At 37.5% G+C, this 22747-nt stretch overlaps 1 protein-coding gene across 1 annotated transcript in view; it reads left to right on the forward strand.

Annotated features, from left to right (window-relative positions):
* The first annotated feature begins 14235 nt into the window (after positions 1-14235).
* The window catches only part of LOC124859949 (neuronal acetylcholine receptor subunit alpha-3-like), a 28580-nt gene continuing 20068 nt past the window's right edge, over positions 14236-22747 (forward strand). Inside the window, exon 1 of the mRNA XM_047352863.1 lies at positions 14236-14457. Within this exon, the coding sequence (XP_047208819.1) occupies positions 14400-14457 (58 nt within the window). The 5' untranslated portion in view covers positions 14236-14399. The remainder of the gene's footprint in view (positions 14458-22747) is intronic.

The following is a 22747-nucleotide window of genomic DNA, read 5'->3' on the forward strand; positions in this document are numbered from 1 at the left end:
GTAAAAGATTATCTCAAGCTTTGAACATCTCACAAAGCACTGATCATCATTTAAAAATGAATGCAAATGCAAGATATTTATTAATAAAAAAAACTTAAAAACCATGTATTATTTTCCTTTAGATTAGCAATTATGTGCTGCTTTGTGTTGGTCTATCAAATAAAATGCCAATAAAATACAATGAAAACGTTTAAGGGATGTGAATACTTTTGGAAGGTCACTGTACTACCCACAATTTCTGTTAAAGAAAACAATATAATATTAAATTTTTACTACTTTGGTGATATGTTCAAAGAAATTGGTTGGCAAAAATAAAATAAAAGATGAGACGATTATATTTACACCTGTTTGAAACAACCTCACCAAACATGTTCAATACAAATCAAGATCAAATCAAGTTTATCAAAGCCTGTAATTTTCTAATGTTTTGTAAAGAATAAAACAAGAAAATGTCTAATTCGAATTTCTCTTTGGTTGCCAAAGATCACACAAAATAAATTCTGGATTCTGTCTATTTTGTTGTTATTTTTAAAAATGAACCCTTATTTAGTCTTTTCTACAGCCATCTCTTTGAGTGTCTAAATCAGACCCTGATAACTCACATAAGGCTTAAATAAGGGTCAGCACTTTTAAACCTGAGACTGATTTTCTTTAAATGTTGCCTTGCTGTGGAGTTAATAAAATACTAAATAAATAAATATGATTCATACTATTTCACCCCTGAGTGCAACAAGATGGATCGCCTCTATGCTAATAACACAAGATAACTCCCTGTGTTTCTTTTTACCAATAGCACATATACTATATGGACTTAAAAAATATTTGTCTTGCAAATGAGACACAGAGGAAAACAGAACCAAAAGTTTTGACAAGTTTTGTGAATCTGTACCACCCCTGCACACTTCTCACTTCGAAAACTTTTGCCCAACTTTATTAAAACTATGAAAAATTCATTTAGTGAAACCAGTTTTGTTGTACAATCAAAATATATTATACACAAATACTAAAATATGATTTATTTTTCCTCATTTGGTTGTTACTATTTCTTGTAAAAGTTTTGTTCAAGCAGTTTTTAGTTTTCCAATCCAGTTTGCATTCATCACTTCTGAAACCAGCAACAGTATTGTTCATGTAATGTATGTAGACTCAAAGCAGAAAGCCTGACTCCTTAATTTCACTGTTGTTTTTAAAGATATTACTTTTTTACAGTTTTACTACCATGATGCACTCATTCTTCACTTCTGCCAGTGTTTACCAGGAAAAACATACTGTACTAATACAACTGCATTGTTTCATTTCTTTATTGTTTTCTCAGTAAAGGTTGGACTTCATGTTGTTTCTTTTTCCTCCCACATATAAATCAAATGTCCCTTTGAGTTTTGAACAAACATTGATGGGATGTGATGTGTAATATGAGCAATAAAGTTTATAAAGAAAGATGGTAACTAAAAACAATGACGATCTTAATGCTCAGGAACTGTTTTCTCAATCCTGCAGGTTTTTTTTACAGTCATGTAAACATGTTCCATCTTCTGTTTATGACTCTTTTTAGGGAACTGCTGCTGGCTTTTCCCTAAAAAGAGTCACGGTGTACTCACAAATGCACTTAGAGCACCATGTTTTTGTAATTCCACATTGTCCAGACCATGACATAGAAAAAAAAAAAAGATAATACAAGATAAAATATTCTGAACAAGAAGCTCTGGAAGGCATTTGTATGTTCCTCAGTTATGTTGTGTGTGAAATGTACATGTACAGGGAGGAATACTAGTCAACTGATTCACTTTGCGGTCTTTTCAGGACTTGCAAACTCACCTTCTGTTACTTTAAGATGTCATCGAGGCCATCTGGCTGCTGAGGAGACATGGGCTGAGACTGAACAAACTCATAATAACCAAAGTCAGGGTTCTGCAATCTTCTCCCATTTATTTTATAACACAGCTGCTGCTTTCTAAAATAAGGTGTCTTACTAAATAAGCTAAAGTTGGAGTTAGCCTTCTGTTACATTTAACAGATAATCCCATGTTGCAGTTTGATGCTTTATTAATAATTCTTAGAAATTTAACTGATGAAAAAGGAGCAGAAAACCCTTCTTTGCTCCCAGTCTCCATAAGAGACGTGTGACGGTAATCTTAAGCAAAAACATCATTGTCTGACCTCACAAATGCACTGCAGGAAGAAAGGTCTGAACCTTGTGGAAAGCCATTACAGAACAGCTGAAGCTGTTAGAGGCGCAAAGGAGGGGTTAAGGTTATATTAAAGTCTTTGTATTTAAACTGGAATTTCATTAAAGTTCAAGTGACGCAAAACTTTTAGCAAGATAATGTATGGACATGGGAAGTGAGGGAACACAAGTAAGTCACCTGATTTAAAATCTTAAATTTCAAAAATAAAAACTTGTGAATTTTATGTACTCATCACACTGATTTTAAATAAAAACAGCATTATTGTGAAGATCAAAATTGAAATTCTGATTTAATGTCAAGTATCAAGATGGTATTCTAAAGTTAATATCTTGTGAAACACAGATTTTGTCATATTGTTACACAGGTGTTCAGACTGGCCCATGGGATAAAGTTAGTAGTTGTAGTTCTAGTGTAATTCTCCTTTTTGCACAGATTATTAGTGATTTTATACTGCTGTGTTTTTTGCAATGTAATGTCAACATTTAAATGCCCTGATGTTAATTCCACAGCTATATTTTTTATTTTGCTAACAGATATAGTAACTCTCTAAGCTTACTGTCAATTTCCATTTTAAAACAACTTTACGTCAACAAGAAGGGATGTTTTAGGCTTTCCTGGTGTGCAAGTTTTTTTTTTTTGGCACCCAGAAAATTTTGCAAAGTGCCAACTTCATGTTTTTATTTACATTGAAAAATGTTAATGAGGTTTCCTCTTCTTTCATACACAGCTGACTGACAGGTTACAACACAACGAGTGTTGAAGCTTAGGTTTTAATGCTAACTTTCCTGTTTAGATGTGATTATAGTTTTTTGTAGGAGTCTGGGTCACTAAATGTTTGTTCTAACAATCTTAAGGGTTGATAGTTCAATCTTAGGTTTTCCATCCCTCAATTTTAAGTGGCCCTGGGCAGGAAACTAACCCTATGTTTTCTTTTACTTTGGAAGAGTTTCAAGTTAATTACATTTATGGCCCATGGATTTACCTACATTTAAAACCTGTTTATATATGTTGCATCAACTTTTGAGCACTAATGCTGCATGTCTTTTACCTCAAAAGTCAGAACTTACTGTACATAATCCTGTCTGTGTCTGTGTGTGACAGCCACTGAATTGGAATTGGGTTTAGCGATTATAGCTCATGTGAGTTGTCCTATCCCTGTCCTCATACGACACATGAATTAGATTCTTGACATCTCCATCAACTTCTATTACCAGAGTGGCTCCATGGGAGTGGGATGAGAGAGGGGAGGGAAGGAGGGCTTGCTGTGTGGTTTAGTTGTTTGTCTGCAGGGCTGAAGATTCACAATACAGGTCTAAGTGGTCATTGTTAAATAAATAATTGTTTGCTTTCTTCTGTATTTTAACAATGTGTTTCATGGTCACTTTTGTTTCCTCTTCTTGTCTTGTTGTTTACTGTGACTCTTAAAAGCTTAATTGTGACTAGATTAAAAAAAGTAAAGAAAAAATGAATAATGACTGCAACCAGATCAGTTTCCAACTCTGAGAGTTTCATTCTGATCTCATTTAATTGTATGATCTCCCTGTGTAGTTATCGTATTTTTCCTACTACCTTTGCAATTGTCCTAAAGTCCTGAATGTTGTTTCTGCCTAGATCAGTTTGCTGTATTAATCACAGCCCCTATATCAACATTGTGTTGTGGAATACATTTTTATTTTGGCCCTTTTCTTCTCTTAATCTCCCCCTGTCAGACACACAATGTATTTCTCTTTCTATTAGTCTACCTGTGTCGTGGTTAATATAATTATTTTAAAACTGACAGCTTTTTGCCATGTTGGACATCCTTTCTTATACTCTTGTGTATACTCATACTTCATAACCCCTCCTTTGTTAAATTCCTTCAAAGTTTTTATTTGGAGTTTTGGTTACTTTTTATTTATTTTCTGTTCAGTTTTCAAAGGTGACATCACACTATGTTGTGCAGTGCGTGTTAAAATAAATTAGGGAAACGGACAAAAGCAAGACAAAAGGAGAAATGTCAAAAGAGTGGTACCTAAATGTGATTTTTTATTTTTAAATCGAAACGTCCAACACAGGGCTTGAGGAGTGTATGGTTGATGATCCACTGTTTTCCAAGCATTTAGCTAATAGCTCTTTGGGAATCAGCTTGCTGGAACTAAGATACTATTTATTTGTCTGATAAACTGCATGATTACAGACTAAAAACATGAGAACAAATTGTATCCTTTTTAGTGAGTGGACAATAAAATACCTTGAGATCTAATTTAAAAATGCTTCTTTTCCTACGTTTGAGTGGTAAATGTACAGGTACTCCATCATTTTTATTGATTCTTGTTTATTTGCCTTATCTGTTTTCTTATTGTTATTTTTGTTTTGATTAGGTGCCTTTGTTGTTTTTGGATTTTAGACAAATTTGTGAAGTTTTCCTTTTGGATTATGTGGGTTTTGGCAGCATAAAGTTTCTTGGTTAGTCAAGAGGCTTGTATTCAGTTAAAACAACAGTGCTAACTGAGAAGTTAGATCTACTGTTTAGATTAACTTGACCTAGTTAGTCAATTTTTTTGGAAGATTTTAGGTCAGTGAGTGTGTATGCTGGTAGTGACCCACTGCTACATGGACGTCCATCATTAGGAGGCCAAATATAGAAAAAGAGAGGGGCAGAGAGAGCTGTTGATACATTACCTTTATAAAATGTGACACAAGAGATGAAACCAGATAGGTGGAGGAAGGAATATAAGAGAAGAGTAAAAGATGTGGTACTGAGGATGACAGCAATAATAATGGTCAGTCATAAACAAGAGACACTGGGACTTCTGCTGCTTGAGCGATCGACTGAGGAGCCGACATTAAAAACCCTTTCAGAGTCCAGCTGGAGATCAATAAGCATTTTATTTTGTCTGAAAGACAAATCCACAATAAATGTATAACATAAGCATACATTGTGTGAAAACACACTGTAAGCACTGACACAATAGAAACATTTTCAACAACATATAATATAGTAAAGTTTCTAAACGATTAACAGAAATTATTATTTATTTCTGTTTTGAGTGAGATACAAATCAGTTTTGTATTTTCTTCTACTCTGAGCTACAAATAAAAATGAAAAACATATACACAGTTCTATTCTATTTGCTTGCAATCTGACTCTTCTGCCTCTGGGTGGGTGGTACTAAAACAAAATAATCCTTAAAGAAGAAAAACATCTCAAAAGCAAGATCCTGCCACCACCATGTTTTTGTGTAGTTCAGGTACTTTTAATGTCAGTGTTAGTTTTTCTACATTAATGCCAGATTTGAAGATTCCATAACTATGGAACTCTGCAGCTTATCCAGAGTTACCTCTGACTTCCTAGTTGCTTCCCTGATCAATGTTCTCATTGCCATGTCTTTGTAGGTTTGCAGTTTTCCTCACTCTTCATTTCTGCAAAATGGATAAGATAGTGCTCTGTGAAAGACTCAAAGTTTGGAATATTAACTAACTAATTAATTTTAACAAGCCCCTGCTTTACATTTCTCCAAACCTTTGTCCTTGACCTGCCTGCAGTGTTTTTTGGTATTTATGATGCTGTTTGTTCATTAATGTTCTCTAATAAAAGCTTTGAGGCCTTCACACAACAGCTGGATTTACTGATTAGGTGACTAAGGGGAAATTAGTTAAACAGAACTATAATGGCTTATTTAGCTCTTCAGTATGACATCAAGTTCGGCATGAGCTTGCTTTTCACCCATTCATTTGATTCAGTTGTGTTGAACCTGGGAAACATAAAAAACATACAGGACACAGGCCATCCGGAAAACTTTGGACACCACTGGTCTATCATATAAAATCCCAATATAATATTTAAAAGTTTGTGCTGTTATTGTGACAAAATGTGAAAAGGTTCCAGGGGTATCAGTACTTTTGCAGGGCAGTTTACATTGCGCGTATTGAAAATTTATTTGGCCAGCATTAGGATTGTACAGGTCCTTCTCAAAATATTAGCATATTGTTATAAAGTTCATTATTTTCCATAATGTCATGATGAAAATTTAACATTCATATATTTTAGATTCATTGCACACTAACTGAAATATTTCAGGTCTTTTATTGTCTTAATACGGATGATTTTGGCATACAGCTCATGAAAACCCAAAATTCCTATCTTACAAAATTAGCATATTTCATCCGACCAATAAAAGAAAAGTGTTTTTAATACAAAAAACGTCAACCTTCAAATAATCATGTACAGTTATGCACTCAATACTTGGTCGGGAATCCTTTGGCAGAAATGACTGCTTCAATGCGGCGTGGCATGGAGGCAATCAGCCTGTGGCACTGCTGAGGTCTTATGGAGGCCCAGGATGCTTCGATAGCGGCCTTTAGCTCATCCAGAGTGTTGGGTCTTGAGTCTCTCAACGTTCTCTTCACAATATCCCACAGATTCTCTATGGGGTTCAGGTCAGGAGAGTTGGCAGGCCAATTGAGCACAGTGATACCATGTTCAGTAAACCATTTACCAGTGGTTTTGGTACTGTGAGCAGGTGCCAGGTCGTGCTGAAAAATGAAATCTTCATGTCCATAAAGCTTTTCAGCAGATGGAAGCATGAAGTGCTCCAAAATCTCCTGATAGCTAGCTGCATTGACCCTGCCCTTGATAAAACTCAGTGGACCAACACCAGCAGCTGACACGGCACCCCAGACCATCACTGACTGTGGGTACTTGACACTGGACTTCTGGCATTTTGGCATTTCCTTCTCCCCAGTCTTCCTCCAGACTCTGGCACCTTGATTTCTGAATGACATGCAGAATTTGCTTTCATCCGAAAAAAGTACTTTGGACCACTGAGCAACAGTCCAGTGCTGCTTCTCTGTAGCCCAGGTCAGGCGCTTCTGCCGCTGTTTCTGGTTCAAAAGTGGCTTGACCTGGGGAATGCGGCACCTGTAGCCCATTTCCTGCACACGCCTGTGCACGGTGGCTCTGGATGTTTCTACTCCAGACTCAGTCCCCTGCTTCCGCAGGTCCTCCAAGGTCTGGAATCGGCCCTTCTCCACAATCTTCCTCAGGGTCCGGTCACCTCTTCTCGTTGTGCAGCGTTTTCTGCCACACTTTTTCCTTCCCACAGACTTCCCACTGAGGTGCCTTGATACAGCACTCTGGGAACAGCCTATTCGTTCAGAAATGTCTTTCTGTGTCTTACCCTCTTGCTTGAGGGTGTCAATAGTGGCCTTCTGGACAGCAGTCAGGTTGGCAGTCTTACCCATGATTGGGGTTTTGAGTGATGAACCAGGCTGGGAGTTTTAAAGGCCTCAGGAATCTTTTGCAGGTGTTTAGAGTTAACTCGTTGATTCAGATGATTAGGTTCATAGCTCGTTTAGAGACCCTTTTAATGATATGCTAATTTTGTGAGATAGGAATTTTGGGTTTTCATGGCCTGTATGCCAAAATCATCCGTATTAAGACAATAAAAGACCTGAAATATTTCAGTTAGTGTGCAATGGATCTAAAATATATGAATGTTAAATTTTCATCATGACATTATGAAAAATAATGAACTTTATCACAATATGCTAATATTTTGAGAAGGACCTGTATGTTATTAAAAAGGACTGATACATATGCACTGCAAAGATTACACTACTTTCCTTGAAAACCATGTGTACTTTTATTTCTCCTACCCAATAATGGACTTCTTTATAATAGTTTGTCTCATGAAATATTTTGACAAAATGTGAAAATGATCAAGGGGTAGACATGAATATTTTTGCAAGGTACTACAAGAGTGTAATATCTTTCCTGTATTTGGCTGCGGCTCTCATCCTTCCCATCATCCTCTGCTGGACATTTCTTCAGGATTTATGCCTGTCATTTCAGCTCCCAGGTTGATATTTATGAACTACATTAGTGCATCGCCGAATGTGTAGCTGGCATGCTGTTGAATCAGACTGCCATCAATCTTTCTCCAAGTGCAGGGAAGCCCCTTCTCATGTGGTCCAAACATTTTGCAGGGATTTAAAGTCAGTTTTAGGCATCACTGTTACAAGGACCAATATTTACCTGCTGACAGATTAAAGGGCTGAACGCTGCCTTCTAACGGCCAAATGAGATACTGCAGAGTTCAGTTTTTCTGCCGACGTCAGTAGATGTCTTCGGTTATTTAAAAAAGCTAAATATTAGTTAGAGATTTGTAAACATACATGATACAATGCCTTATTTAAAACAGCATGATTGATATCCAACAGTTTGTTTCAAATATGTCCCTTCATATTTGATATGAGAGAAATTAACAAAAGAAAGAGGCTCTTTACATTCACGTAAAGAAGGCTATTCATAAAAATGTTTCTGACATACTAGAAACATTAAAAATGGCTCTTAGAGACATCATCTGTGATGGCACAAACAAGAGCTCTGTGGACTGGATCCTGTTATAAAGGTGGTTGTGTTTAATCCCCCAAGCTGCAGGTGCTAAACTGGAAAAAGAACAAAAAATAATGTACTGAGTAAATATAAAGTATATTAAATTGCTTGCACATGTATGCAATCTTGCACATGTATGCAATGGAGGTTCCTCGTTCGCGATTAATATGAGAAGACAGAAGCATGTGAGAGAAAGTCAGAGAAAGACTGTCGCTTAATTAGCAGCAATGAGTTTTAATCAGATAGCAGTGAAGGGATTTAATTAGTAGCCAGTGGCTAAAGCCAGTTCAAGCATGACCATGCAGGCTGCATATAGTGGACATTTGCCGATAGGAAAGCAGGCAGGAATCTCTGAGACCTTTAATAGGTCTGGAGCAGAGAGAGAAGTGATGAGTGATGAGGGTGCGGGAGGCGCCTGCATCTAAGGACAAATGTGTTGGAAGAATGCGAAGTTGAGGAGTGTAGCGTGACTGGCACATTGGGACAAGCTGCAGGCCGAAAGTGGCCACGTGTCTGAATAGAAACACACACCAACCATATTGTGCTTTATTGCAAGTTTCAACGTAGTAAATCATCTAGTTAAACATTTCATTATAGGGCTGCATGGTGGTGCAGTTGGTAGCACTGTTGCCTTGCAGCAAGAAGGTCCTGGGTTCAATTCCCAACCAGGGATCTTTCTGTATGGAGTTTGCATGTTCTCCCTGTGCATGTGTGGGTTCTCACCAGGTACTCTGGCTTCTTCCCACAGCCCAAACACATGCCTATTAGGTTAATTGGTCACTCTAAATTGCCCTTAGGTGTATGAATGAGTGTGTGCTTTGTTGTTTGTGTGTTGCCCTGTGATGGACTGGTGACCTGTCCAGGGTGTATCCCACCTCTCGCCCATACACTGCTGGAGATAGGCACCAGCTCCCCTGTGACCCACTATGGAATAAGTGGTAGAAAATGACTGACTGACCTTTCATTATTAACATCAGTGACAGGCTGCTGTAAATGTGTAAAGGAGCTCAAAAGTCCTTCCTTCCAGCATCTGTCAAACACAATCTGCACTGCTCCCAGCAGAACATATAGTGCATTAGTACAACAGCACCTCTGTTCATGAGAAAATAACAGCTATCAGTTTATTTGCTTTTCATGTTGCACATTTACATAGTTTTCTTCCTGTGTATTTGGTCACCCCTTCTGCTGCAGCAGCAATGGGATAAATAATGACATATTCTATTATATTCTATTCTATTCTATTCAGAGTTCTGATGCTCTGTCTTGTTTAACATTTATTACTTGATAGATGAGAGCAAATATCACCTTGTAGGTATGACAGAGGTAATTTAGAGAATGGTAATTGACCATATTTTTTTACATCTGTACTCAGCCTTTTCTTTTTTCTTTTGAAAAAATTGTCTCTGAGTAAAAATGCCTATTTAGTCAAGAAACACATTTCAGATTCTTTGGTTACACTATATTTTGGTGGCAAAGGCACAGATTTTTGTTTTAACCCATATATCTAACTGAAATAACTCTTACTGAGTGACAGAAAGACTAAAAGTAAATGCAAAAAAATATATTTTCCTTGTATGTATAAGATCAGAAAAACACACATTTGCAAAATCTCTTCTTCATCAAAAGCTTTCCATCTACTTAGCTTCATAACACATATTCCAAGAAAACCCACTGCTTTAAAATCAAATCTGTAAAAACACACAAGAACTGGGGATTTCAGGGCCACACGCCAATAAAAGACAAAAGTAAAGAGGAATCCCTTTCTGTCTTCTATAAACCAGTGCCATGGGAAATAATATATTTATATATTTTCAACATTACATGCATCACGTTAACATCCAAGTACTTACATTTCCTGGTGTCTGGTGAAGACCAGGAAAAGAGACACAAAACATTTGTCAGAAAAGAACAAACAACAATAATAAAACAAAAAAGATAAAATTGAAAAAATAGGGATGAAGCAGCATTAGTGGGTCAGTAGAAAAAAAACAACTTATTTCTCGATATTACTGTTACTAAGATTTAGAGGCTCTGTTGTTTTCTTTCTTGTCTCCTGCTCTTCTTACATCATTGAGTTTTTTAACACTTCACAGTCAGCTTACCTGAGACCTTGCTAGATGTCTCTGTCACTTTAACTTTACTGATCCCAGCCAGTCCACCCCTTTCACTCCTCTTGTTTTTTCCTGTCTAGTCTTTCAGGACCTGTCTATGCACTTGTTGCAGTAATTGCACATTTTCCTTCTGAAACTCATGAATACCCTTTGAGGGCTGAACAGTTTTACTTCTTTTTGCTTGACTTTGAACCTGCACAACCTTCAAAATTCAATGCATGTTACAAACTAGAGCACACACTACTGCAATTTTTCAAGTCCCCTCTCGAACAGTATGGTGGAAAATATAAACAACCGATGTCAGAGTTTCTGATAGATTGAACCGATTTACACTCCTTTGTACAACCAATGGTTGTGTTCATGCACACAAATACAATAATAGTACAATGAACGCGGAAACGAACTCAAGTCTAGTAAATTAATTTAAATACGGATGCATTGTGGTTTTCACTGTTAGATTAAATGTGTCCTATACAGTGTCCTTGCAATGTATCCATTCTGCTTGAACCTTTTCATATTTTGTGACAAACGAAAACGTCTTTAATTAGGATTTTATGTTATAAACAAAGACAAAGTCATGCAAAGGTTTTCAACGATTTTACTTCTGAAAATTTGTAAATCGTTTCGGGACTTTGTGTTCAGCCTCCCTGAACCACGTTTCACTGCAGTTACAGTGAGGTTTGTCTTTACTAGCTTTACACATCTAAGCATCTGTCAACATCAATTGACAAGTCTAACCAACATTTCTTTGATGGAATTAAGTCTCTAAACCATTTCATTAAAACTTTGGCTGTGTATTTAGGGTTGTTGTCCTGCTGGGAGGTGAACCTGAGCCCCAGTCTCAAGTTTCTTGGAGCTTCTAACAACTTCTCTTCCAGAATGCAACACTTTTCAGGTTCTTACTTGCAACAACTCTTTCACCATTTTCCTTCCACTATTTTGGGTAGGTCTACTACATAAAATCTTAATGAAATACAGTGAGATTTGTTGTGACAATAAATGGGTAATAATACCTTTGCAACACTAAAGTAGAGCTGATTTTCCTGCAAAAAGAGAAAGTACGGCAAACATGGTGAATGTAGACTAAGAAGGTTTGTGTAAAAGCTACTATTAATGTTTACTTCTGTCTAAGGCACTGACAGCTAAGTGTTTTCAAAGATGAGCCAGGATTTACTCTGCCTCAGAAGACTTTCAATGCTGTTTCCTGAGGTACATCAATAGCTTTCCATTATATGAAATGGGCAAAGTCTGCAGCCCTGTAAGATTATGTTATGGAGCAGCTAATGCTTTATGCCCTCTCAGCATTGTTATGCCTACAAAATCAATTAAGTGACTAAATGGGCCATGTTCAGCTCAGTGGTGAAAATACGGGATCCTATTGGAGTACAGGCGAGCAGTTATTGGACTTGTTCTTAGGTCATTTTTAATGTTTAATTTTAACACGTACATCTTTTGGAGAGTGTTAAACAGACAAATGCAATACAGTCTATGCTTTTGCATTAGGATAAACTCCCAACGATCCTAAAGCTATATCATTAAATAATTTCATTATTTCATCCTCATCTCTGACTCACTGTGACTCAGGTCGCTAAGTTTGCCCACAGAGTGAGAGGGAGGCTGTGCTGTTGCTGTAAGCAGGAGCTATGGATGGTGGAGGATATGGAAGCAAATCGTTACCATATTTCAAATGAAAAAGCATTTTCAGAAATGCTTTTTCATTTTAAGAATGTGGCTGCATTGTTTGACTCATAAATGAAATTAGTTATCAATAATCCTATTTGCATTTTAATTTTCTTCTTCAAGACTGCTCATTCTTTCACTTAATTAAATGAAAAAGAAAAAGACATTTGAGATTTATTTTTCAAAATGTACCCCAGCAAATAGATACCGAAATTCAATTTGAAATGTAAAATTTGAAAATGAAAAAGCATTTCCAGAAATGCTTTTTCATTTTAAGAATGTGGCTGCATTATTTGACCCATAAATAAAATTAGTAATCAATCATCCTATTTGCATTTGCATTTTCTTCTTCACGACTGCACATTTTATGCCATAATCAAAAAGAAAACAAAGCAGACATTGCTTTTTCGTTTTCATGGTCTGCCCACAAAGTACTGCCCAGAACTTGAAAACGAAAAAGCATTCCGAGCAGCGGGCGCAGCAGTGTGACGTCAGCAGCCGCTCTTCCTCAGCTCCCTGCTGACCGAGCTACCAATCTTGTTCGGTAGGGGGCGCTGTGGACATCTGCTTTGCATTACATTGCAAACGTGCCGAGAAATTGATTGAATTGCAGCAGGGCCGAGCTCAATTTGTGACAGTGACAGGCAGAACTGGTAGTTCCGGTGGCCGCCACATCCTGCCACCGAAGCTGCAAACCGGAACTGCCACAGCCTGCCGCAGGGTGGCAGAGGATTCCGCGAGGATGCCAGAAGGTGCCAGACCGGCCGTAAAACTTGCCAATGCGGTTGCCGCTGTTTTTGTGGAATCTGATGCTGATTATCGGCAAATGGGTTGTCATTATTGTTAATAGTGTCTGTGGAGCTGCCACCGGAAGTGATGCCAATGCATATTATCGGCAAACGGGATGTCATTGTTATTATGGCCTGTTACCTTTAAATAATGATTTCATTATTGATTATTATTTAATAAACAACTTTAAACCCATAACATAAGGTGATTGTATTTACTTGACATGGAAAATAAATAGCACTATGTGTGACGTGCTGAAAGAATGACGAAGATTTATTGCACAAACAGCCAGTTTATTATAGAGCAGGAGCGGCTATTCTGAATTGTCACTCACAGAAAATTATAAATAATTGCTTAAAAACACGCTGGATGTCCCAGGCCATAAGGCTGCCACCGGAACTACCAGTTCTGCCTGCCACTGCCTCAAATTGAGCTCGGTCCTGCTGCAATTCAATCAATTTCTCGGCACGTTTGCAATGTAATGCAATGCAGACGTGCACAGCGCCCCCTACCGAACAAGATTGGTAGCTCGGTCAGCAGGGAGCTGAGGAAGAGCGGCTGCTGACGTCACTCTGCTGCGCCCGCTGCTCGGAATGCTTTTTCGTTTTCAAGTTCTGGGCAGTACTTTGTGGGCAGACCATGAAAACGAAAAAGCAATGTCTGCTTTGTTTTCTTTTTGATTATGGCATAAAATGTGCAGTCGTGAAGAAGAAAATGCAAATGCAAATAGGATGATTGATTACTAATTTTGTTTATGGGTCAAATAATGCAGCCACATTCTTAAAATGAAAAAGCATTTCTGGAAATGCTTTTTCATTTTCAAATTTTACATTTCAAATTGAATTTCGGTATCTATTTGCTGGGGTACATTTTGAAAAATAAATCTAAAATGTCTTTTTCTTTTTCATTTAATTAAGTGAAAGAATGAGCAGTCTTCAAGAAGAAAATTAAAATGCAAATAGGATTATTGATAACTAATTTCATTTATGAGTCAAACAATGCAGCCACATTGTTAAAATGAAAAAGCATTTCTGAAAATGCTTTTTCATTTGAAATATGGTAACGATTTGCTTCCATAGAAGGGGAGGCGGGACGAGAAGTTATCCATGTCGGCAGAGCGCACCAGCCTCTCCGCGCAAAGGAAAGCAAAGGGAAATCTTCCGGCTTCACAGACGTCTGCGCCTAAATAGAGACAGGAACCCGCTGTCCGAGATCACATTTCATCCAATAAAGGCATCGCCAGGTCCAGGTGTATCGATGAATTTCTTCGGGAAACTACAGATCTTCTTGCTGCTGGTGCTCCTCGCAGCGCAAGGTAGGAGGCTGCGCTCTTTATCTGTTTAAAACGCAAACTAGTACCTCCGAGTACCTCCGTTTATCTCACTTTCAGCAAACTGATTTGTTTCATATCGCGTTGCACAAATAATGTGAGACTTTGCCTCAAGTTAACTCTTCTCTGCCCTCTTATGCAAAAGCAAAGGGGTTTTACTCCAGATACTAAAGCAGGCGCGATTAAATAAGTTGGAACGTTTTCTTTTTTGAGAGCAGTCACAGTTATAACTTAAGTTCATCAGCCGACTTGTGCTGTATTTCTGCAGAGAGGCATTGTGACGATGATAAATAACGCTATTGCCAGTTAGTACACCTTAAAACTCCTCTGGGAGTTCAGGCGCGTACAAAAACAACACAATGAGGGCAGATTCTCACATTTTAATATGAGACGTTCTGTTCCATTTAGAAAGCACACAGATATTACTTTTCATTCCAGGTTTTCTGAAAAAACTGTAAAACCTGAGTTTAAAAATCTGTGCTCCTGGTATGTCTACGTGATGGTTCTCTCTGCAGCTCTTAGTAGTTCACACATAAGATCTAAAATGCATTAGTGGTTTACCAAAAGGGATGAACATCTAGGTGACGTGTCCATCGCTACTTTAGCACTTATAGCTTCTGTAGAACAACCATCCATGCAAAAAGTGAGCTAATACTTGGTGGTTTTGGATCTTATTAATATCTTGATAACTGTCATTTTTTTTATTGTATCTTAGAACATATTCTAGGCTCCAGGGTAGCTGCTCATACTCATCAAATACAGGTCCTTACAAAAGTATTCATGTCAGATTTTTACATTTGGCCATATTACAACCAAAAACCTAATTGTTTTTTAGTTGATAGACCAACACAATGTATTGCACAGTAAGTGCCCTCTTTGTACGGTATTTGTTCTGCTGGAAGGTCAACCTCAAACTCTAGTGTTTTTGATGTTATACCATAGCAATGTTGTGTTCAGTTGATGTCCAATGCTAGTTTTCTGCCATGCATAGCAATTTACATGTAGGCCATAAAGTTCAGTTTTGGCATCGTTTGACCACAGCACATCCTTCCACATGTTTTTTTGTGTCTGTAAATGGGATTTCTTATGGATTTTTCTAACAACATTTTTTCTTGTCACTCTTCCATGAAGACCAGATTTGTGGAGTGCACAATTCATAATTGTCCTGACAGCAGATTTTTTCACATGGGCTCTGGGTTCCTGCAGCTCCTCCAGAGTTTAATTGCTTATTAATGATGATGATGAATGAACATTAATTTCTTCTCATGCTCACCTTATTCAGCCTGTCAGTTTAGGTGGTTGCACACATATGCCATACTCTTTACATTTTTGGAGGTTATCTTGAACAGTGCTCTGGAAGATGTGCAAGGAATGTATTATTGTTTTTTTTTTTTTACATAATCATGCTTTAACTGTCACCTCAACTTGACTCCTGACCTGTTTCTTAATCTCCATTAGGCGCTTTGTTGACTAATGTTCTCTAAATCATCTCAGAGGCCTTCACACAATGGCACACAGGTAAACTTTAGTTTATCTGTATGCCATTTACTTGTTTAGTCTGCTTCGGGTTCTTGAATTGGTGGTACCATAGAAAAGGAGGGTAAATCTATGTGCCTGCCACTCTTTTCAGATTTGATTGAAAACCATGGGTCATGATTTATATGTTATTAATATTTGGATCTTGCTTCTGATCATTATTGTTGACGTTCTCCAGGTGGTACTTTGTTGTTCATGGTGTATTTGTAGCTCTGTTATATCTGTAAGACATTTCCTTTGGTTAGATTGTGTCCTTGTATTTGTGTTTAGTTCCAGTCATGTTTTGGTTCCCACTCTCAGCCACTGCCACCATAATCAGCTTAATTCAGTTCACCTGCGTCATTCCAATCAGTTTACCTGTCTCACCTCTATGTGGCACTATATATACTCCTCAGTTCTGTTAGCTCCTTGCTGGCAGATACTGCTTTGTTGATGCCAAGTCTGCCTGCTTCTTGCATCTCATGCCCGACTGTAAGTTTTAATTTTTTATTAATAAACCTTTTAACTCACCATGCTGCTTCTGCCTGCCTGTCTACATATGGGTCCACTCCAAGAACCAAAACCTTGACACAACATATCATTTTCTCTTCATTTAACGAGTATCCTTTAGTTTGTGTTGGTCTACCTCATAAAATCCCAGTGAAATACAATGAAGTTTGTAGTTGTGACAAAATGGGAAAAGGTTCAAGGTATATGAGCATTAGTGGAAAGAATACCAGGTTCTACATAGAAAGACTAGATTAGACAACAATTTCATGTCCACTATTCAAAAATCTTTTATTTTATATTATAGGTAAGATAATATAAATTCCGGGGCTGCACGGTGGCGCAGTTGGTAGCACTGTTGCCTTGCAGCAACAAGGTCCTGGGTTCGATTCCTGGCCGGGGGTCTTTCTGCATGGAGTTTGCATGTTCTCCCCGTGCATGCGTGGGTTCTCACCGGGCACTCTGGCTTCCTCCCACAGTCCAAAGACATGCCTGTTAGGTTAATTGGTAACTCTAAATTGCCCTTAGGTGTATGAATGAGTGTGTGCATGGTTGTTTGTGTGTTTCCCTGCGATGGACTGGCGACCTGTCCAGGGTGTACCCTGCCTCTCGCCCATAGACTGCTGGAGATAGGCACCAGCTACCCTGTGACCCACTATGGAATAAGCGGTAGAAAATGACTGACTAATATAAATTCCCTTTTTTACATCCCAGGATAATAAAGTTGCCAGCCTGCAGCTTGTTTTATATGATTTTGTTTTCTTTTATATATAAAATCCACTCCATGTGGACTTTAACGTTTTTCTGAGGTCTTTAGTTAAAGCATCTTTACTCCTGTGTGCTACTGAACATCAAGCTTTAAAAGCATGTTTTTATTTAGCTCCGATGGGAATCAGCTTAAAGAATGGGTTGATTAATGCAACAACGCAAAATCTTTTTCAGGGTTCCCATGTTTGCTTGTTGTCTGAAATTGCTTTAGAAGTAGGCTATGAATAGATTAGCTTGTCATTTTGCATGCTGTTACATTGGACTGTTTGAATAAAATGGACTGTGTATTGTACTCCCGAAGTTGGAGTCATAAAATACAGCGTTGAGCCATGTTAATGTGTCATTTGACACAGTTAAAATGGATTTGAATGACATCCAAAACTGTATGAAAAGTGCTGTCCTATTTAAAAATGCATTAGAGAACATTACCCACTAAAGTTATTTAGATCCCTAATTTTGTCTCTTCACTTCCACAGACAAAAGTATTATTCAAGGGTATCTTTTGCAATCTTTGCTATGAGAAGATAAATGTCTGTGTTAAGAAACAAAATTCACCTTTTAATATCAATTTCAAAGTTAAATGTGTTTAAGGTTAATTTTATTCCGAGTTTCAGTGCTATTTTAATGTGTCTAGTATCTACTTTAGTATTTAAGTACCCATTACTTAGTTTAAGTATTTGATACTTAGCTTTACTGCCCAAAATGTTTTAGAGTACTCTACAAAATTATAGAAAGTTAAGACACTTACCAACTTATTTAAACTAGCCCTAATTTTAAAGACCAAACTTGTACCATCCAGTCAGATGAATGATAAATAATTAGAGGAGCATTTCTTTGCTCTTATTTTCCATAATAAGCATCTTTAATTTACTCGGTCAAATCTGCAGGTGATGGAAATAAATATCTATACAAAATATACCAGGACCAAAAATTGCTATTTGCTTTCAGCTGTAATTCTACAAAATAATTGTATTTATTTAAAAAAGAGAAAAAAAAATCAAATTTTGTGCTATGAAAATGTGCAAATTCTAATGGTTTTAAGAATAAGTCCAATTTAAAAGTGAAGTCACTGGGGTATCTTGACAGCAACATAACGTAATTTCATGTTACAGTTGTCCAAAAGGTTTTATTTTTAGAACTGTAAAACTTAACCGAGGGTTTCTACATGGTCTTGAAAAGAGTGGAATTTTTTTTAACAATTTTCCAGGTTTGGATAAGGATTAGTATTAGAAGTATAGGTATAAGAAGAATGTTGGGTGTGGAAAAATGGTTTGATTTTTTAGACCTTTTTTTGTGTCCTGTTTTCTAAAGAGCAAAAATCTAAAGATGCCTGATAATTACACATGATTTAAGGCAGACTTATATTTAAACGACAGGCTTTACCTTTTATTTACCACATTTTGATTTGAACATCTTACACATCAGTGTTTTTGTTAATGACTTAGTGACTAAATGCACAGATATTCAAAAACAAAAAACACATTGTCAAATTCAGGTTGAATTGGACCTGTGGTCCGTAAACCGAGTATGGGTCAAATGCCTAATAATGCACTTCAGCTTCTGTGCTTTGGGTTTTTCTTTTTAACAAACTATATTAAGAAACCAGAGTTCACAAACTAAGCTTTAAAAAATCTTACTTTGTATTCCAATATTTATTTAACAAGTACAATAGTTGCATATTTTGAGATAAAGCTGGTTTATGTTAGTCCAGATGCCAAAAAAAGCAGAGATATTGCCCTATACCAAACTATAACAATCAAAAGCTACTTTCAGCACTGTGTTATTTTGTGATTTGTATATTATTGATATAAGGCTACTATTCAAGCACTTATAGGTGAAGATTTCATACTTGAATGTCTAGAAAAACCTGCTGAAAATAACATAAAACTGAGTCTGGAAAAGTATATACTTTTATAATGAAAGATATGCAGAAACCCAGTCGAATGCATGTCTTAAACACCTAAATGTAGGGTGTTGCCATGCCCTACTGGAAAAATACAGCCTGCTATTTAAATCTTTTTATGGATGGGCAAAAAAAATAAATCCTGTTTTGTTTCAATGATGCCAGCATTACTGACACTCCTAATATTTCCTATAAAATAAATCTAGCTCAAGCATTCTTTAAAATTTATACTTTGCCTATTTAGGTTGCTATGTGTTGATTAGAACAGTAACTTTGTTTACTTTGTTTCCGTGGTGTAAAAGTATGGTCTGGAGTAGAAGCCATTTCTTTTTGGAGCTCCTTAAAGAGAGAGGAGACAATAAAACATACCAGTCAGTTAAGGCAGATGTACAGTGCTGTGAAAAAGTATGACATCTATTGGTCAGGAAGTGGTTACAAAGCAATTTCTAAGGCGTTTGGGTACATGGCAACCACAGCGGGAGAACAGTGGAGAAACTTACCAGGAGTGGTCATCTTGCCTATATTTCTCAGAGAGTACATTCTCTCTGGATTAAATCTGATTAAGATACTGTGGAATAACCTTTAACAGGCTGTTATATGCTCAAATATTTCCAGTGTAGCTGAATTAAAACAACTCTGCAAAAAAGAGTGGGCCTAAATCCTCCCTGGAAATATAAAAGACTCCTCATTTTTGACAAACGCTTGTTGGGAGCTGTTGCCTCCAAGGATGGAACAGCCACGTTTAGGGGCAGTTATTTTTTCATGTAGGACCAGGTTGGTTTTTATAGGTTTTTCCATTATTCAATGGAAAAGTCATTTGATGTGCACTTTTTTTCTGATATTAAAATTTGTTTTATCATTTAAGTAGCCAAAAAAATATTTGGTCCTACTATCATAAAACTTAAACTTGTTGGGTTTGCCTTACCTGTAACTGTGTGCTTTAGTGAAACAAGACAAAGATTGACCTTTTTAAGAACAAGCGTGTAGAAAAACACCAAATGGCTACTGTTAAGTATGGTGAAGCATCTGTCGTTTGTTTTCTGAGGCCCCCGAGAACCTTTTCAGAGTGCAGGGCATAATTAACTCTTTAAAACAGTTGGACATTTCAGGTAGTAATTTCTTGTTTTCTGCCAGACAGAAAACAATTACTTATTAAGATGCTCCTAGATGCTGTCAACATTTTGAAAAAGTACATATAAATAAATAAATAAATCCAAAATTTTTTTATTAAATTGATTTCATTGGAATTGTTAGGAGTGTGAACAAATGTGGTAACATGTGGTGGTTTAATAAATGAAAGCATTTTATTTGTTGATATGTGATGAAATGTATTGAAATAATTTCAGTGTGAGATTATGCCACTGTGTTATTATTTATCTTGGGTACCAATACATGTGGAGGGTGCTGTAAATACACACTTTGCTTTAGCAAACTGTTTTGAGAGCCCCTACATAAAAATGCTAAGAGTAAATGTATTTAAGAGGTGAGAATAAACCACCAATAAATAAGCTGCTCAAGAATCAATAGATAACTCCCCTTTGATACACAAATTAGAGGAGCTTTTAAAAGAATCCTGCCAGCAGGAGTTTTGCTTTGTATGTGTCCTCGTTACTGTATGAAAAGTAAAATATTACAACTCCACAGATCACATTGACTGTTTTTGGATTTTCAGAATGTGATGTGTTATTTTGTCAGTGTCATGTCCATCATTGCCAAACCTAATTTTACTGTGGGTTAGCCACTGCATTGCCAATGACTTTTTTTAGCTTCAAAGCCCCACATGCAGCTGCAGGTCTGTTCCAGATGTGGGTTCGGGAGCTCCTGTTTGGGAGCAGAATTAAGCGTTTTTCTGTCATCATGCCATCCTTGCTGTGTGAAAGTCAGTGTCTTCTCATATCCTGTAAGCTGACACAGAGTTATAGTTGATGGGAGGACTGCTTTCCTCTACAGAAAATATGGGATGAACTCTCGATTCTCTCTTTTGTACCCTTCTGTGTCATCCTCCTTAGCATTGGAGATTTGCTGCAGTTTTGTTCTTGAACTCACAGAATCTCAGAAGAAAGCAGTGCTTTGAAAGCGAGACACTGCCAGTGCTCTCGCAGGAGAACAGATTTTGCCCAGTTGAATTGGATTTTTTTTCTAGTTGGAAGTTTTCAGTTTGACCATTTAAAGGGAAAACAATGATTAGTGTATTTTCTTTTGTCTATTCCCTGTTTATTGTTTTCTCCTTTATTCGCCAATCTCTTGTTGACTGTAAGGGATTTTGTGTCATTTTCAACAGGGACTGTGCATGCAGATAAATTACTTAAGAAAATATACACTGACACATATACACATTCACTCCCAGTGGAAATCTACTTAGTGGGCTTCAAAAGCCATTGTCTTGTTCTATCCTGGATCTGGTGATTTGTCCCCAAAACAGAGGAGATGCTGATCCTGCGGTCCATGGGATTGGGGTATTTTATTTAAAAATAGAATCTGACTGAAGTAGCCCAGAGGTAGATCTGGTAAATGTGGAGCTGTTTGTTAGAAGTATGACATTCGAAATAAAGTTGCCGCCCGCAGGATAGATTTGCAGTGTGCATCAGCATATTCGAGGACAGGATAGGTTCCTTCAGGTCTGAAAGGGAGTGATTAGAGATAGGCAGCATTTCCCTGGAGCTTCTCCCCGTCATCATCTCCAGCACAAAATAGCTGAAGGAGGTGTTCTGCCTTGCCTGAATTTTTCCTCATCTAATCTGCATTGTAGTTCATGCTTGACCCCTTATCTCACTTTGCTGTGCATTTTAATAGGCTTCGGTTGCATGTTAGCAGTGTAAAGTGGATCTGTCTCCAAACTAGGTAGGCCAAAGAGAGCAGGAACTGCAGGTTGCTGATAATTAAAAAAAACACAGCTGTCAAGTGAATGCTTTGAATTGTTCGGAATGCAAAAATCAAACTTGTTTTTCTTTCAGCAATTGTATGGTAGAAATGGTTTTGATTGAGTCTCTGTAGCCCTTATCTAAGCATTCTTGTATAGGGTTATCTGCTTACATCCTACCATCATCAACTATAGTGTCTCCAAAGACTTAAATGCTCATCTGAGCTTTGCTGTGCACTACAGAAAAGCTCTCTGGTTTCGTTCCCAGAAGCAATACAGTTGCATTAAAGCCTGACAGGCAACCAGTGTGTGTGTGTGTGTGTGTGTCCTGGTGTGTGGCTTTAGGACTGTAAGGCAGCTTGAGGATCCTCTTAACGCGATTGCCATGTGATTATTGCAACCAAACGCTGGTGCACACATGCTGCGTAGACACCACAGGCAAATAATTTTTTCCACCTTCCTTTAAACGGGCTTAAAGCATCACGGTCCCCTCAAACTTAAAGACCCAAACTCACATCTTCAAGACGGTCCTAGTGCCGAAATCCTCTTGGACACCCTGGATGTCTGTGCTGGAAATGGCATGGGGTACATTTCAGGATAAGAGGAACGAAAGGGAAAAGAATAGGCTGTATGAGGTGCCTTAGATGCAGGAGAGGCCATTTTGTCCCAAACATTTCAGCTTCTTTTCCTAAATCAATCTTTAAAAAAACTGTTGCTTTCCT

The sequence above is a fragment of the Girardinichthys multiradiatus genome, chromosome 23 (genome assembly GCF_021462225.1).
Source record: "Girardinichthys multiradiatus isolate DD_20200921_A chromosome 23, DD_fGirMul_XY1, whole genome shotgun sequence".
NCBI classification, from domain to species: Eukaryota; Metazoa; Chordata; class Actinopteri; order Cyprinodontiformes; family Goodeidae; genus Girardinichthys; species Girardinichthys multiradiatus.